General features: G+C 37.1%; 1 protein-coding gene across 1 annotated transcript in view; it reads left to right on the top strand.

Moving 5' to 3' along the window:
• The first annotated feature begins 15,469 nt into the window (after positions 1-15,469).
• Positions 15,470-16,746, top strand: part of LOC121371753 — a 15,028-nt gene continuing 13,751 nt past the window's right edge. Inside the window, exon 1 of the mRNA XM_041497883.1 lies at positions 15,470-15,550. Within this exon, the coding sequence (XP_041353817.1) occupies positions 15,537-15,550 (14 nt within the window). The 5' untranslated portion in view covers positions 15,470-15,536. The remainder of the gene's footprint in view (positions 15,551-16,746) is intronic.

Below are 16,746 nucleotides of genomic sequence, written 5' to 3'. Positions count from 1 at the left end.
AAGGTTGTGGTATGTGCTGTCCTGTATGCTATTAATAGAAAATAAATTGTAGGTTTTTTCTGACTATGTCGCTTCAGCCAGTGCACCATTACTGGTACATCAAAGGCGGTGATATGTGCTATCCTGTCTATGGGATGGTGGATATAAAAGATCCCTTGCTGCTAATCTAAAAGAGTAGTCCATGAAGTGGCGACAGCGAGTCTCATCACTCAATATCTGTGTGGTCCTTAACCATATGTCCAACGCCATATAACTGTAAATAAAAATGTTGTTAAATAAAAACTAAATACTATACAAGTTTTTGCTAGATATCATTTTTTACAAAACAAGTGAACTTTCCATATTTGTATGTGACAAAAACAAAATGGAGGTCAGATACCATGGGAAGTTAACAAGTTTCATAAAAATGTTATCTAGCAAAAACAAGTATATTTTATTTATTACTTACCATATAATGATGTAAAATCTGACAATTACTTCCAATATATAGTGGAGACATACGAATGCACACAGGTAAGACTAGGGAATATGTCGTCTCTTATCGAAATGATATCATTTTGCAACTAATATGCACCACCAGGTATATATGAATTTGTATGACCCACCCAGATGTTTACCAGGTGGGTAATAATTGGATATATTCACCTACTTACAATCAGTTTTATAGGACTGCAAAAAATGTATTTAACAAAGAGAGAAATAGTTGTCCGGTTGTGTGACAAAACCCATTGCATGTACCGGGTATCTGTGGTTCTTTCATCAATTATGTGTTCATGTTTAATGTTAGATATTTCCAAATCATGTTCTTTAAAATATTTAAAATTATTTATCTGCCTATTACTAGCATCCAACTTCTAAACAAAAACTACAAAATCACTAACCCGAGTACTCCGTCGTTCAAGAGCTAGACAGATGTTTAGACGGTTACAATCTCTCAGAGCAATCATAACCATCCAAATGTTTATCTAGCTCTCAAACGGCAGAGTACTCGGGCTACAAAACCACTAACATATAAAAGCTATATCTGATGGAAATAAATATGGGAACACATGGTATTTAAGACCAATTTTAATTCACTATTAGAGAAGATACACCTGTATACAATACAGAACTGTAATATGGGACTGAATGTCAGTACTGTGGGATTGAACATTAATAAAAGTTAACTTCGTGTTAAAACGGATGAGGATTCTGCTGGCAAGCAATATTTGCTGTTATTATTTATGCGTTCCCTTATGTTTTTTTCTCCATGAGTATATCTCTGTATGCAACACTGGGGTAAATGTATACACAACCTTTTTAATGTTTACGTGTTGTACATATACAATACTACTTGTTACTATACATGGTATCCATGTCTCCAATAACCATTTTGTACTGAACTCCAATGAAAATTGAAAATACACAACTATTTTCCAGTTGTTATCACATGTGTGAGGTTGCCGTAAAACATACAATAACCCTGACCCTTGTATACAATTTTTGAGTTATTTATTGCCTACCAGAATGCATCCAGTTAATAGTATACAAAAACAGTTAAATGTATTAATTTTCTTTTATCTCGCCTTCATGTAAAATACTTGAATTTCATTGGTTATTTAGCCTTGGGAAAAAAACCTTATACCCCGCGTGCGTGGAGTCAGATCTCTAATACCCCACCTGTAACATCGGACTACTGTTGTTGTATTAATGCGCCATGCAAAAATGTGTGTTACCAACGTAAATAAAACATGGCTGTCAAATTGCCAACCACTCGGAAAATGAAACTGAAGAAAAGTAAGCATTTCAATGTGGCCAAGCATTGTAATAATACAGCTAATTTTTAATTTGAATGACGTCAGTATTCCAATGACGTCACTTTACATATTCTTACAATAACACTAAACTGGGTACATTTGTGTGTTTAAACATTATTATTGCACCTGGATGTGTTAAACATATCGGCAAGATAAATTCATTGTAGAAGCATCACGTGGGGTTTATGGATATTTATACCCTCTGTATGCTCTTGTACCCCTCGCCCTTGGCTCATGGTATAAGAACATACAGAGGGTATAAAAATCCATAAACCCTTTGTGATGCTTCTACAACTTATATTATACATGTACAAATCTAACTGGTGCGTTTTCAATTGTTTTCAGTATACTTATCTGTTAACATGACATTATGATATAGTTGCCATATATGATCAAAGCCATCTTTAGAAGAACAACTGTTAACTGTAAACTTTTAGTTTAATTATAAAAGTATTTTGACATATTATTATGACTAAAGAAAAGAAGTAGGTTTGCTGATGTTTTCAAATCAGTCAGGTTATAGAAAGTAGCATTATTCTAAAGGCTGGCTTATGACCCTTTAAAATGAATTTAATATATGCAAGGATCTCATGTGATATTTTGCAATGTGTTATCACATTATTGTTCATCAAATGTAAATAGTTTTCTCGTTTTGTTACAGGAGTATGTTGTTGTTGTTTTGTTTTTTTGTTTGTGAGATTTTGTTTTGTTTCATTTTGGTTATTAGCAATATGAAATCCAGCATTTTTTACTTTCTTGGGTTCATGGAAGAGAGATTCATTTATATTACTAACACTAGTGGCACTCAGTGGGCAGCAAGTCAGGGTAATTGCTTGGGACCCAAAGAGGGATCCCATAGTCTCCAGAGACTTAATTAGACACCCACATAACCTTAGAACTGTGTTTCATTTACATGCGTAGTTCCTGGACAGGAGCTCTAGCATAAATCAGAACTCGTGCCTAGGATGGACGTGCCTGAACCTTCATTGAAATAGACACCTTAATACAGTTTTCCTTCCTCTTGCTTAGTTCTCAGTAATGAAAGTTTTCCTGATTTATCAAGAGTACTGGATAAGAATTCCATATATTTATTTATCTGTACAATGTTACCAGTTTTTCAAGTTTTTGTCAATTTTTAAAAATATTATTCTCCTTCCAAAACCTATCATAGATTTTGGATGGAGAGTAGTATTTTTTAAAATTGACAAAAAGTATTGTCGGATGCTTTGCATACATTCTGAATGGTCGCTACCACTTGAGACCATTTTGCAACCCTAACACTAAGGCCAATCTCAGTACCCAATCACTCAATATTAAAATTTCCGGATTGTTTTTCAGTTCCCATTTTCATCTGTGTATATAAACAAAAATTAAATTGAAAGATTTTCACATATTATTGATGAAAATCCAACACTGCAATAATTTGCAATCATGGACAATGTGGGTGTTGTTTTTCAGTTTTATTATTTTTCAACAACAACAAAAAAAGAGAGTAAAATAAAAACAATTTCAACAAAGAATGAACAAAATAAATAATTTACTAGTATTTGGAGACAATTAAATATACTGCGGGTACTCGAGTCCATGTACAGTAAGCATTACCAATGCCAGACTATACGATATATGATATATAGACCATATGGATATATGGTATTACCCACCATATGGATATACCACCATAGCATTATGTTTGTGGTTGTATTTATAACCATTTCTACTATAAACGTAATGTTAGCAGTATAATGATATTGTGTTTTCCATTACGTAAAATATTTACAAATGTCAGTATTGATGACAGTGTCCCATTTTTATTAAGATATTACTATCTTACCATATATTACTGGTCTTCCATACTGAGAATTATTTCGGTCATATATTTGTTAAATACATCTTGATTTATTATGAGTGGAAAAAAAAAAATTGTATTGTTTACATGGATTGACATTTTGTACGTGTACCAAGAAACATGTATGGTTTTAAGCAAATAAATGTTTATTTCCTATTGTTTTCTTATTTTGCTATGTGCTTTAGTGGTGTCGTTAAACAAAACAAACTTCTTCTTTTTGCTTTACAATATATATTTGTTAGAGATGTTAAATATAAGAATATTTCAAGAATCTCATAAACGCAAACTGAGCAAGAAATTGAGTTGGTGCATCTTTCAAGAATGAGGGGACGGGATATAGCCCAGTGGTAAAGCATTCGCTTGATGCGTGGTCAGTCTGGGATCCATCCCCGTCAATGGACTCATTGGGCTATTTCTCGTTCCAGCCAGTGCTCCACAACTGGTGTAACAAAGGCTGTGGTATGTACTATCCTGTCTGGGATGGTGCATATAAAAGATCCCTTGCTGCTAATCGAAAAGAGTAGGCCATGAAGTGGCGATAGTGGGTTTCCTCTCTCAATATGGTCCTTAACCATATGTCTCACGCCATATAACCATAAATAAAATGTGCTGAATGTGTCGTTAAAACATTTCCTTCCTTCCTTCCTTCCTTCCAAGAACGTGGAACCCGTATAATATAGTGTACAATACTAGTCACAAGTTCTACTTTTATTATAACGGGACAGGACGTAGCCGAGTAGTAAAGCGAACACCCGATGCGCAGTCAGTCTAGGATCGATCCCCGTCGGTGGACCTATTGGGCTATTTCTCGTTCCAGCCAGTGTACTACGACTGGTATATCAAAGGCCGTAGTATGTGCTATCCTGTCTGTGGGATGGTGCACATAAAAGATCCCTTGCTGCTAATGGAAAAATGTAGCGGGTTTCCTCTCTTTGACTGTCAAAATGACCATATGTTTGACATCCAATAGCTGATGATTAATAAATCACTGGGCTCTAGTGGTGTTGTTAAATAAACCAAATTTTTTCTTTCTTTTTTTGTATAACAACAGAATTAACTACAATTTGTATACGTGTACATGCCGTAAATACTAGCTCATCATCCCTATAGTCACAAACATTCCAGCCAGTGCACCATGACTGGTATATCAAAGGCCGTGTACGTACTACCCTGTCTGTGGGATGGTGCATATAAAAGATCCCTTGCTGCTAATCAAAAAGAGTAGCCCATGAAGTGGTGACAGTGGGTTTCCTCTCTTAATATCTGTATGGTCCTTAACCATATGTCTGACGCCATATAACCATAAATAAAATGTGTTGAGTGCGTTGTTAAATAAAACATTTCTTTCTTTCTTTTGAACATTCTGAGAGTACGGCTAAAGCAATACTCGCACCAGGCCCGACAAGTGTTCAATCGTTTAAGTTTAAGGGCCATAAATCTGTCAAGCATGGATAATTCCATTTTTTTGACCGAGTTATGGCCCTTGAATAAATTCCCATGAAAATCAAACTTGATAGATCTGGGCATAACTGTGTCATAAATGGCTAAATCACCATGAAAGTCAAACTTGATTTGTAACTACACATGATAAAACTGTACACAAAAGTTCACATCAATATCTGAAGGCATTGTGAAATAAAAAGTAAAAATAAATAAATAAAAATATATATATATATATGTGGGATAGACACATTAGGGCATGGGTGTCGATCGGTGGGGCACGATGGAGACACGTCCCAATACTTTTTAGCTTCTGGGGGGGGGGGGGGGGGGGGGCGGAGGGCATAATAAATGCCCCCCTTCACTTTTTTGTTTCAGAAGAAACAAATATTTGCTGGCATATAGCGTGACTAAGTGCCTGTGTAAACGGAATGCAAGTCCTTAGGAACAGACCCGGTCAAAGGTCAATACTGCCTAGAAATGACTTGTTTACGTTGAAAGTATAATGCCGCTGACTTTAAAATAGATTGTTCTGTAAATAAGAATTTTGTAAACCTATATGAATACAATGTGAAAAACGTTTGTCTTCACCAGAATATTTACACATTTATTGATTTGTGAATCAAGGTTGGGGCTTTGATTTCGTTTGCCACGTGGTGTTGATCATTTACTAAGTGCCCTTACAGGCGCGTGTGAAGGGGTGGGTTTTTTGGGGTCGACCCCTTCTTCCCCTTTGCTCGTAACGTTGCTATAAGAGCCGCACGGATCGCGGTAGTCAATAGTCATGTGGTTAAAATCGGTCAAGAAAACCAGTCTCGGGGAAACAATTTTTATTGATAACCACAGAATAAATTTTATTATTTTAGTTTAGTTTAGTTTTAAAATTGATTCTGTGGTTATCAATATCATAGCAGGCCATACTTTATTATTTTATTTTATTTTGTTAAAGTTTTAAAATCGATTCTATGGTTATTAATACAATAGCAGTTTTCATATGTTTGAATTTCATGGCGATTTACCCATTTTGGACAAGTGCTATGACCCTTGAACTTAGGAGATATGAAAATTAGTTTTCCGGACTTTTTGTTTTTGCAATTTGTCTCAAGATATAGAACTGAAATTTTGTGTACAGATCAAGTGTAACTTTCACGTCAATTTACTAATTTCCCCCAGTTATGGCCCTTGAACTTTGCCGTAGTTCACAGTGTGCTACATAAGGTGATGTTAAACAGCCCCCCCCCCCCCCCCCCCCACACACACACACCCCATCCCCAATACCCGTGTAATAATTGAATGTGGCCCTATAGTACAGCGTTATGTTTTACCAAGTTATTATCAATGGCTATCATTGAACGTGCATACTTCAATTTAATCGTGCACGTGCTTTTTGTGCAAAACCAGTTTTCCAGACTGGTCCATAATACGCCTGACTGAAACTTTTGTTAGCTCACATTATACAAACTTTGTAAAAATTGGACGGGACGTAGACCAGTGGTAAAGCGCTCGCTTGATGCGCGGTCGGTTTAGGATCTATCCCCGTCGGTGGTCCCATTGGGCTATTTCTCGTTCCAGCCAGTGCACCACGACTGGTATATCAAAGGCCGTGGTATGTGCTACACTGTCTGTGGGATGGTGCATATAAAAAAATCCTTTGCTACCAATAAAAAAATGTAGCGGGTTTTCTCTCTAAGACTATATCTCAAATGTTTGACATCCAATAGCCGATGATTAATAAATCAGTGTGCTATAGTGGTTTCGTTAAAGAAAACAAACTAACTTTTTGTAAAAATTTGTCTTAAGTATTATAGAAAATATGGCATTTTTAACGGTGTATAATTTCTTCTGGCTTTCATGAACAAGACTACATTTGTCCTCAAAACAGTGAACCGGCCTCGGTGGCGTCGTGGTTAGGCCATCGGTCTACAGACTGGTAGGTACTGGGTTCGGATCCCAGTCGAGGCATGGAATTTTTAATCCAGATACCGACTCCAAACCCTGAGTGAGTGCTCCGCAAGGCTCAGTGGGTAGGTGTAAACCACTTGCACCTACCAGTGATCCATAACTGGTTCAACAAAGGCCTTCGTTTGTGCTATCCTGCCAGTGGGAAGCGCAAATAAAAGATCCCTTGCTGCCTGTCGTAAAAGAGTAGCCGATGTGGCGACAGCGGGTTCCTCTAAAACAGTCTCAGAATGACCATATGCTTGACGTCCAATAGCCGATGATAAGATAAAAAAAATCAATGTGCTCTAGTGGGGTCGTTAAATAAAATAAACTTTACTTTACTTTCCTCTCTAAGACTATATGTCATGCTCTAGTGGTGTCGTTAAACAAAAAGCAAGATCCCGCTGCTCGTGTTTAAAGATTAGGCCACACTAACGTCACTGTAACACAACCTGTTTGGTTCGCGTTGCACGTGCAACAAGTGCCTGTCATCTGCTCAACGTTAAAGACATTTTTTTTTGACAAACACCAGAAGAGCGAAGTATGGACAAGGCTAGGTAAGATTAAAAAATAATGTATGTCATGAAGTGATTCAATGCTCTTTGTTGTAGTTAGTTTGTTTTGTCGGGTTTTTTTGTTTTTTTTTGTCTCTGTGTACAATGTGTGGTATTTTGTGTTTTTCTATAAGACAGCTATTTATATATTTTTTTCCGAATATAATTATGCTTGAATGTCTTTCTTGTTAAAGGGACATACCCTAGTTTTTAAACACTAAGGTATATTTTTCACTATTAGAGCCGTTTGTGATCACTGAAAACAAACATTGCTTATATTTTATTGTTTAAATTATCAATTTCCGTGCATCCGAAGTGTTTCTGGTCATTCTGGTGTTTCTAATACCACAAAATGCATTTTTTTCATATTTTTAAAAACGCACGTGCGTCTGAGACATAACAATTATGGAATAGAGTTTTAGTCCATGTTTAACGATATTTCACCGTTTCAACGTTACAGACTCTTGTTTCACTCTCTCGTAATGTTAGACAAATGTGTTATAGGTTTGTAATTTAATCAAACTTAGTGTCCATTTTTACGGACTGAAACTGGGGTCTGCGCCTTTAAGGCTCATATAGACTGACTGCGGCGCGTGCGTGCGGTCCGGTCCGACTGTTGCGTCTTGATGTGTCTATGGCTTGCGTTTTGGGCACATAAACCATATACGATCATTTCAATGAGGCTGCCTTGACATCCAATAGAAGATGTTTAATTATCAATGTGCTCTAGTGGTGTCGTTAAACAAAACAAACTTCCTCATTGCCTCTGACCGCATGTGTTATGTCGACGCACGTATCGCACGCATCCAGTCTGGACAAGACGCTCTCAATTCAAACGTATTTTGATTTTGATTTTTATCCTCACCGCATCCATTCTATACGGGCCTTTTAAACACACCAATCGTAGTTCTTTGGCAGTGTAAAATTCATTTGGCTGTTACAGTTGTTTATGGTAATTATATGCATTACACTGAACTCAGAGCCGAGACGTAGCTTGTTGCGCGGTCGGTTTGGGATCGATCCCCGTCGGTGGGCCCATTGGGTAATTCCTCGTTCCAGCCCGTGCACCACGACGGGTTATCAAAGGCCGTGGTATGTGCTATCCTATCTGTGGGATGGTGCATATAAAAGACCCCTTAGTACAAATGGAAAAATGTAGCGGGTTTCCTCTCAAAGACTGTCAAAATTACCAAATGTTTGACATGCAACAGCCGATGATTAATAAATCAATGTGCTCTAGTGGAGTTGTTAAACTTGAACATTGAACTTCTTGAATAGATTAAATATTTTGGAAAATTTAATGGGCTTTTGTGCTAGCTCGAAGTGCATTTTATACGAACCAGAAAAGGTAGGAACATCGGCAAATAATGGGGTTATTCATTTAAATTAGGATAATTACAACTTGTTAAAGGGGAAGTCTGAAAGTTGCATAATGACAAAACATATTTATTTATTTTATTTGTGAAAAGTGAAGATTATACCTTGAAATACATACCCACCAGAAGTTACATACAAACTAATTCCAGCTGAATTGCATCTCTGACAAAAAACTGGCCGCTAGTTTAAGAAGAAGTTTGTTTTGTTTAACAACACCACTAGAGCACAATGATTTATTAATCATCGGCTATTGGATGTCAAACATATGGTCATTTTGTTGCAACTTCAAACGTGCACCTTTAAGAGGGTTTTAAGTTTGTGCGCTTTTTGGCGGGGATCGGAACTTGGTACATGGATGCGTAAAAAATTTTTTAATAATAATATTAAAATAATAAATAAATAAATAAAAATCTAGTCTATGATTATCAATCGTAACGTTGCTATAAGAGCCGCACGGATCGCGGTAGTCAATAGTCATGTGGTTAACATCGGTCAAGAAAACCAGTCTCGGGGAAACAATTTTTATTGATAATAGTCCAATAGAAATACACAAGACCCAAAACAAATTAGAACAGAAATGGTTTCAGTTGTTTTGCATTGGGATACGCATACCAAATAACATATCCAAAATCCTCTCTCCAACTATGATGCTAACTATGAAATTTTTGGTCATAAAGTTGAAAAATTTTCAAAAATAGTTGATTTCTGAATAATTTTTTGAAAATTTACCTATTGGATATAATAATGCAATTTTTGTCCCTTTTTTTTTTAACAAAATATAGTAGTTAGCATTATAAAAACTCTTTAAGTTATTGACTTCAATAATATTTCGATTTTTGGAGGCTAAAAAGAGAGAACAAATGACAAAATAAACAAAAAAGTGTTGATTTTTGGAAATTAGTTTTGAAAATTTATCTATTTGATATACGGAAGCACATTTTGTCTGCTTTGATCAGAATATAAAGTATTTTGCCAAAAAATATTAAAGTTATTAACTTTAATAATTTGTTTGATTGTTAGGGTAACAACTGAAACAATAAAACGAACAAAACTATTAAAATTTACCAAAATCGCTAATTTCTGTACCAAGTTAAAATAATTACACAATACAAAGAAAGTGTTGTTTTTTGTTAATCGAAATAAGATATTTTATTTACAAGAATAATATTAAAGTTATAAAGTTTAATATATATATTTTTATATTTCTAAACAGCTACCTAAAAATTGCTTATTTCTGGAATATGAAAAACTTACTTATTAGACGTGATGATGCAAATTGTCTGTTTTTAATCAGAATACAGTATTTTAGTACAAACATAAGATTAAAGTTATTAACTTGAATACTTTTTCCACTCCCAATAGAAAATTATTTGTATACATCAAAAGAAATCTCTTGACTTTTTAAATGGTCAACACATAATAGTTGCACAGTCACGATACGTGCATACCATATGCCTAAACAGTTCATCAGTCAACATCCAGGGCGTCCAGCGTTTTCACAGCTAACCCCCTTGCATATATTGCAAGCTGCACTACACACCAGTCCCACTTTTCTGCACATTTTGGTTTTGCACCCTTTCTTACAAGTGCATCTGATAACCCTCATCAGTGAATCTGGAGATGGTGGCTTATCAGTTTTCAGTGGCTTCAAAACACCACCGACAACTTCCCATCCCCAATATGTTGGATCTTCCTCCTTCCCTTTCCGTTCCTGAATCTGTAAGTATACACGTAGGCTGTGGTACCTTGCCGCATCTGATGTTGGTGGTAACTCTTTGGGTCAACAAAACTGAAGCTATTCGCAACCTTTTCTGTAAACTTGCTAACCCATAAGTTGTCCAGCCCTTCTCTTGTGTCATCTTTGTACAGGCACTATAAGGTGGACTCTCCAGCCTCTACAACCTCTTCCTTCATCACCTCTCCAGACTCCTTGTTGAACACAGAGACAACATTTCTGAACGCTAAACGTTTATCGTACACTTTGAGAACACCACCCTTCCCAAATCCAAACACCTTGAGGACATCGGCATCACTCGATGCGTGCAGGACGTCAGTGCCAGCAGCTTGAAGTTTCTCGCTCAGCAGATGAATGAATCTTTGTTTGTTCTTCATGTTTGCAAGAAAATTGGCTTTCTTCCCACGTGGAGTCATTGTCTCACTGAATTTAACTTCGGTTCTGATATGTTCCACCGTGCGTCGTTGATGTGTATTGTCCTTAGTACTAGGTCCACCTTCACAACTGTCGAACACAACTGTAGCTTGGCCATACTTTGTCTCTACAAACTCCACATACATTGCACAAATCTGGCCATAGCTATGCCATGCCCTCTTGGCCATGGAAGCCACTGCAATAGGCACCCTCCATCTATCACATACTCGTGATGACCATCAGGTAGCTTGCTGTCTGGATAAACCTTAGTTTTCATGACGTCTGCTAAGGATTACAGCTTCCTGAAACAGGTGCGGTGACTCAAACAAAGCCGGCGGATATATGTGCATAGCTCATAGGAAAACAGATCAGTCAGATCGTCTTCAGGAACAGATTCCATAGCGGCTGTGACCAATCTCTGAAACAACAACTGTGGATGGTTCTTGACTGGTTCTCCTTCAACTTTCAATACCGCTTTGTCATCTATCATAACAACTTGGTCTTTCTTTCTAAATATGAAGTCTGACACGGAACTTCCTTTCATCTTCACAATCACCTTCTCTCCAACTTCCTTTGCATCACATGCATTGCTTTCATTTGCAACAACTCCACTTAAAATGCTTTTTAACTCGGTATTCCCACCTACAAATGGGTTTCTCTCTAGCAAATATTCTGTCATGGCCTTGCTATCGTTCATGTCTCTCTTCTCAGTTGCACTGTGGCTCTCTTAATGCTGTTCACTCGTCATGTGCATGGCCCCAGTTAACTTCTGCATTGCCTCGTTGATCTCTGAACAGGCAGGGCGGGACAACAGCCAGAGTGTTCTTTGAGTGTCGGTCTTCTTCTTTTCGTTCCTTCTTGTAATGATATCACAGGGAGATGTTTGATGCCAGGATGAATCTCACAGTGACACATAGGGATTCCTGGTCTCCATAAAAATCTTCTTCGGTGTTTTTCGGTGTTGGCCAGTGAGCATCTCTGTGTTGTTGGCAGTATTGTAGGATGTGTTCAAAAGTTTCTGCGGCTTTCCACTGCATGATTTTGAATGTTGTTGGCAATAATTCTTGTGCAGATTTGGTTCTGGTAGCGTTTATCCTACTCCTGCATCCCCTAGTCAACCAAGATGCAGAAAGGACACCAGTAGATTTGGCTGGACCCCTCGAGGTTGAGCCCGGCGCTGCACCTCCCTGGTGTGTCAAAGGGAGAGCACCATCCCGTAGTATATCTTCTGTGATCACCATTTGAAGGTTGTTGTGTAAGCCCCCTATTTCTATTTTGCGCCACTTCGGCTAGAGCTTTCCGACTTCAGCTGTGATTTTTGTAGAGTTCGTTGGTCATCACCCTTCCTCTTGTCAACCCACCAACTGTCTTAAGACTTCTCATTAACATATGTTCTATCACCAAGTCTGTGGACAATACTGCCCAGAACGGTCACTTCTACTGATCTCCATCACTGTCACTGGTAACAGTACCATGTCCATCGTCCTTGGAATCCAACCCTTCACCTTCACTACAATCCTTTTCATCCAACTCAATGTCGAACACTTCGGAAACCAGTAATGACTGTAGTACCATGGATACTAGGTTGTGACCCCTTACGGCTCGCGCTATGGCCTTTCCTGTGAGCATATGCGTGACTGCATTATCTACATTTATTACCCATATGGGCTCAAATATACGGGGTAATATTTTTTCGATCTCTGCACAGTGTGCAGATTGCTTCTACAGTCACTGATTGGCTGGCTTTAAAAAGACAAGATTTGATTGGCAATTACATACTGCCGGGACCACTTTTTGTTCATTCATGATTCCATTCATCGGTCAAACTATTACTACGAACTTCAAATATTTTTCTACGATACGAACATTTACGGAATTAAAAATCAAAATATATGTACAAATGTTTAAAAATGTTTTTATTTTATTATTTTGACTGGGGTTTTTTGGAACTATTCTTTGATGGATACTGTTGGGTGTGCACCGGTAATGGCGCGTATGAATATATTGTTATGGCTGGTAGAGCTTACAACGTAAATATACTTTTAAAATCGTTAAAGATTGACAATGGATAATAAAGAGAATAACCAACTCACTACGGGGAATTACGGATTATCTGTCCCTCGTGAATTAATGCTGTAAAACCCTCGCCAGAGGCTCGGGTTTACAACATTAATTCACTCGGGACAGATAATCCGTAATTCCTCGTAGCTCGTTAGTTATTCTCTAAACACTGCCTCCAAAACTTCTAGCAGCCCAGAATCAGACATTATCTTTTAAGACTGAAATATTTGTAATTTATTGCTTTTCATTCATCACCAACTCCTTAGGACCGTATATTTTAACACTTTTATGCATCTGATACATATATTACAACAAATAAAAACATTATCCAAAAATCAACGATTTTTTATCAATTTTAGGGGGGTTTGGTGGGTTGTTTTCTATTTTTAGCCCCCAAGATCGGAAACATTATTAAAGTCAACAACGCAAATGTGTTATAAGATGCAAAATACTTTATTCTGATTTAAAACCGACAAAAATTTCTAATAGCTAAATTACAAAAATATATATTACCAGAAATCGGCTATTTTTTATTTAATTTTTGTACGTTTTGGCCCCAAAAGTAATATTTTACATCATAATTGGAGGGAGGATTTTGATATGTTTTAGAGAAGCCTTAACCAAGTCCAATAAAAGTAAAACCATTTCTGTTCTAATTTGTTTTGGGTTACGCCAATTTTTTTAAAATTATTTCTACTGGACTATAACCACAGAATAAATTTTATTATTTTAGTTTAGTTTAGTTTTAAAGACTTCTTTTATTTTATAAAATTGATTCTGTGGTTATCAATATCTTAGCAGTCCATACTTTATTATTTTATATAATTTTGTTAAAGTTTTAAAATCGATTCTATGGTTATTAATACAATAGCAGTTTTCATATGTTTGAATTTTATGGCGATTTACCCATTTTGGACAAGTGCTATGACCCTTGTGAGATATGAAAATTTGTTTTCCGGACTTTTTGTTTTTGCAATTTGCCTCAAGATTTTGAACTGAAATTTTGTATACAGATCAAGTGTAACTTTCATGTCGATTTACTAATTTCCCCCAGTTATGGCCCTTGAACTTTGCCGTAGTTCACAGTGTGCTACATAAGGTGATGTTAAACAGTCCCCCCCCCCCCCCCCCCACCCCGCACACACACACCCAATCCCCGTGTAATAATTGAATGTGGCCCTATAGTAGAGCGTTATGTTTTACCAAGTTATTATCAATAGCTATCATTCAACGTGCATACTTCAGTTTAATCGTGCACGTGCTTTTTGTGCAAAACCAGTTTTCCAGACTGGTCCATAATACGCCTGACTGAAACTTTTGTTAGCATCGCATTATACAAACTTTGTAAAAATTGGACGGGACGTAGACCAGTGGTACAGCGCTCGCTTGACGCGCGGTTGGTTTAGGATCGATCCCCGTCGGTGGGCCCATTGGGCTATTTCTCGTTCCAGCCAGTGCACCACGACTGGTATATCAAAGGCCGTGGTATGTGCTACACTGTCTGTGGGATGGTGCATATAAAAAAATCCTTTGCTACCAATGAAAAAATGTAGCGGGTTTCCTCTCTAAGACTATATCTCAAATGTTTGACATCCAATAGCCGATGATTAATAAATCAGTGTGCTATAGTGGTTTCGTTAAACAAAACAAACTTTAACTTTTTGTAAAAATTTGTCTAAGTATTATAAGAAAATATGGCATTTTTAACGGTGTATAATTTCTTCTGGCTTTCATGAACAAGACTACATTTGTCCTCAAAACAGTGAACCGGCCTCGGTAGCGTCGTGGTTAGGCCATCGGTCTACAGGCTGGTAGGTACTGGGTTCGGATCCCAGTCGAGGCATGGAATTTTTAATCCAGATACCGACTCCAAACCCCGAGTGAGTGTTCCGCAAGGCTCAGTGGGTAGGTGTAAACCACTTGCACCTACCAGTGATCCATAACTGGTTCAACAAAGGCTTTCGTTTGTGCTATCCTGCCAGTGGGAAGCGCAAATAAAAGATCCCTTGCTGCCTGTCGTAAAAGAGTAGCCGATGTGGCGACAGCGGGTTCCTCTAAAACAGTCTCAGAATGACCATATGCTTGACGTCCAATAGCCGATGATAAGATAAAAAAAATCAATGTGCTCTAGTGGCGTCGTTAAATAAAATAAACTTTACTTTCCTCTTTAAGACTATATGTCGTGCTCTAGTGGTGTCGTTAAACAAAAAGCAAGATCCCGCTGCTCGTGTTTAAAGATTAGGCCACACTAACGTCACTGTAACACAACCCCTCAACCTGTTCGGTTCGCGTTGCACGTGCAACAAGTGCCTGTCGTCTACTCAACGTTAAAGACATTTTTTTTTTTTGGACAAACACCAGAAGAGCGAAGTATGGACAAGGCTAGGTAAGATTAAAAAATAATGTATGTCATGAAGTGATTCAATGCTCTCTTTGTTGTAGTTCGTTTGTTTTGTCGGGTTTTTTTTTTTGTCTGTGTGTAAAATGTGTGGTATTTTGTGTTTTTCTATAAGATAGCCATTTATATATTTTTTTCCGAGTATAATTATGCTTGAATGTCTTTCTTGTTAAAGGGACATACCCTAGTTTTTAAACACTAAGGCATATGTTTTACTATTAGAGCTGTTTGTGATCACTGAAAACAAACATTGCTTGCTTATATTTTATTGTTTAAATTATCAATAGAGGTATTTCGCATTCCTATTGCGCATGCGCGCGAAGAGTAACGTCCCTTGACAAGATAGACTGAAACTAGTCTATTTACAAATTGGGGGGCGTGACAGACAGGTTGTTATGGGTGACTTGAGTAGCTTCGTAGAAGACTTTTAAACTTTGGCAACTAACATGTACATATTTCGAATTAGATGGTATAATGGCCGTAGAAAACGGTCCGCTGAAATTTACAGCGGAATGGTTCAAATTAAAGGGACATTCCTGAGTTTGCTGCATTGTAAGATGTTTCCGACTAATAAAATATTTCTACGATTAAATTTACATATTAAATATATTTTCTTGTTTAGAATACCAGTGTCTGTATATTCAATGTGTTTCTAATCGTCTTAATATTTGTAAGAAGCCCAGACTGGATTTTGTCTTCAAATAACTTCGTACATAAGAAAAAACTATATTTTAGGAAATAAGATGAAATTTAACATAGTACAAATATTAGAACGATCAGAAACACGTTTAATATACAGCCACTGATATTTTATGCAGAAAAATATATTTGATATGTAATTACAATTGTTAAAAAGTCTCTGTTAGTCGATAACATCTTAAAAATTGCAGCAAACTCGGGAATGTCCCTTTAAAAAGCAGTGCAACAACTTGGACAAAGTCTCTGTGACTCGTACCCGAGGGTTTTGACAACGCCAGATTAAAAGACTATCTCGTAAAAAGTATAAACAAAACAGTTGACAGATTCCATAGGTTATGGCATCGACAGGTTATGGCATCGATCGATATATACATTTGAGAGAGAGAGAGAGAGAGAGAGAGAGAGAGAGAGAGAGAGAGAGAGAGAGAGAGAGAGAGAGAGAGAGAGAGAGAGAGAGTACACACACACACACACACACATACACA

Source organism: Gigantopelta aegis, chromosome 1 (genome assembly GCF_016097555.1).
Source record: "Gigantopelta aegis isolate Gae_Host chromosome 1, Gae_host_genome, whole genome shotgun sequence".
NCBI classification, from domain to species: domain Eukaryota; kingdom Metazoa; phylum Mollusca; class Gastropoda; order Neomphalida; family Peltospiridae; genus Gigantopelta; species Gigantopelta aegis.
The sequence above is the reverse complement of the archived record's forward strand: the minus strand, read 5'-3'. Positions and strand labels throughout refer to the sequence as shown.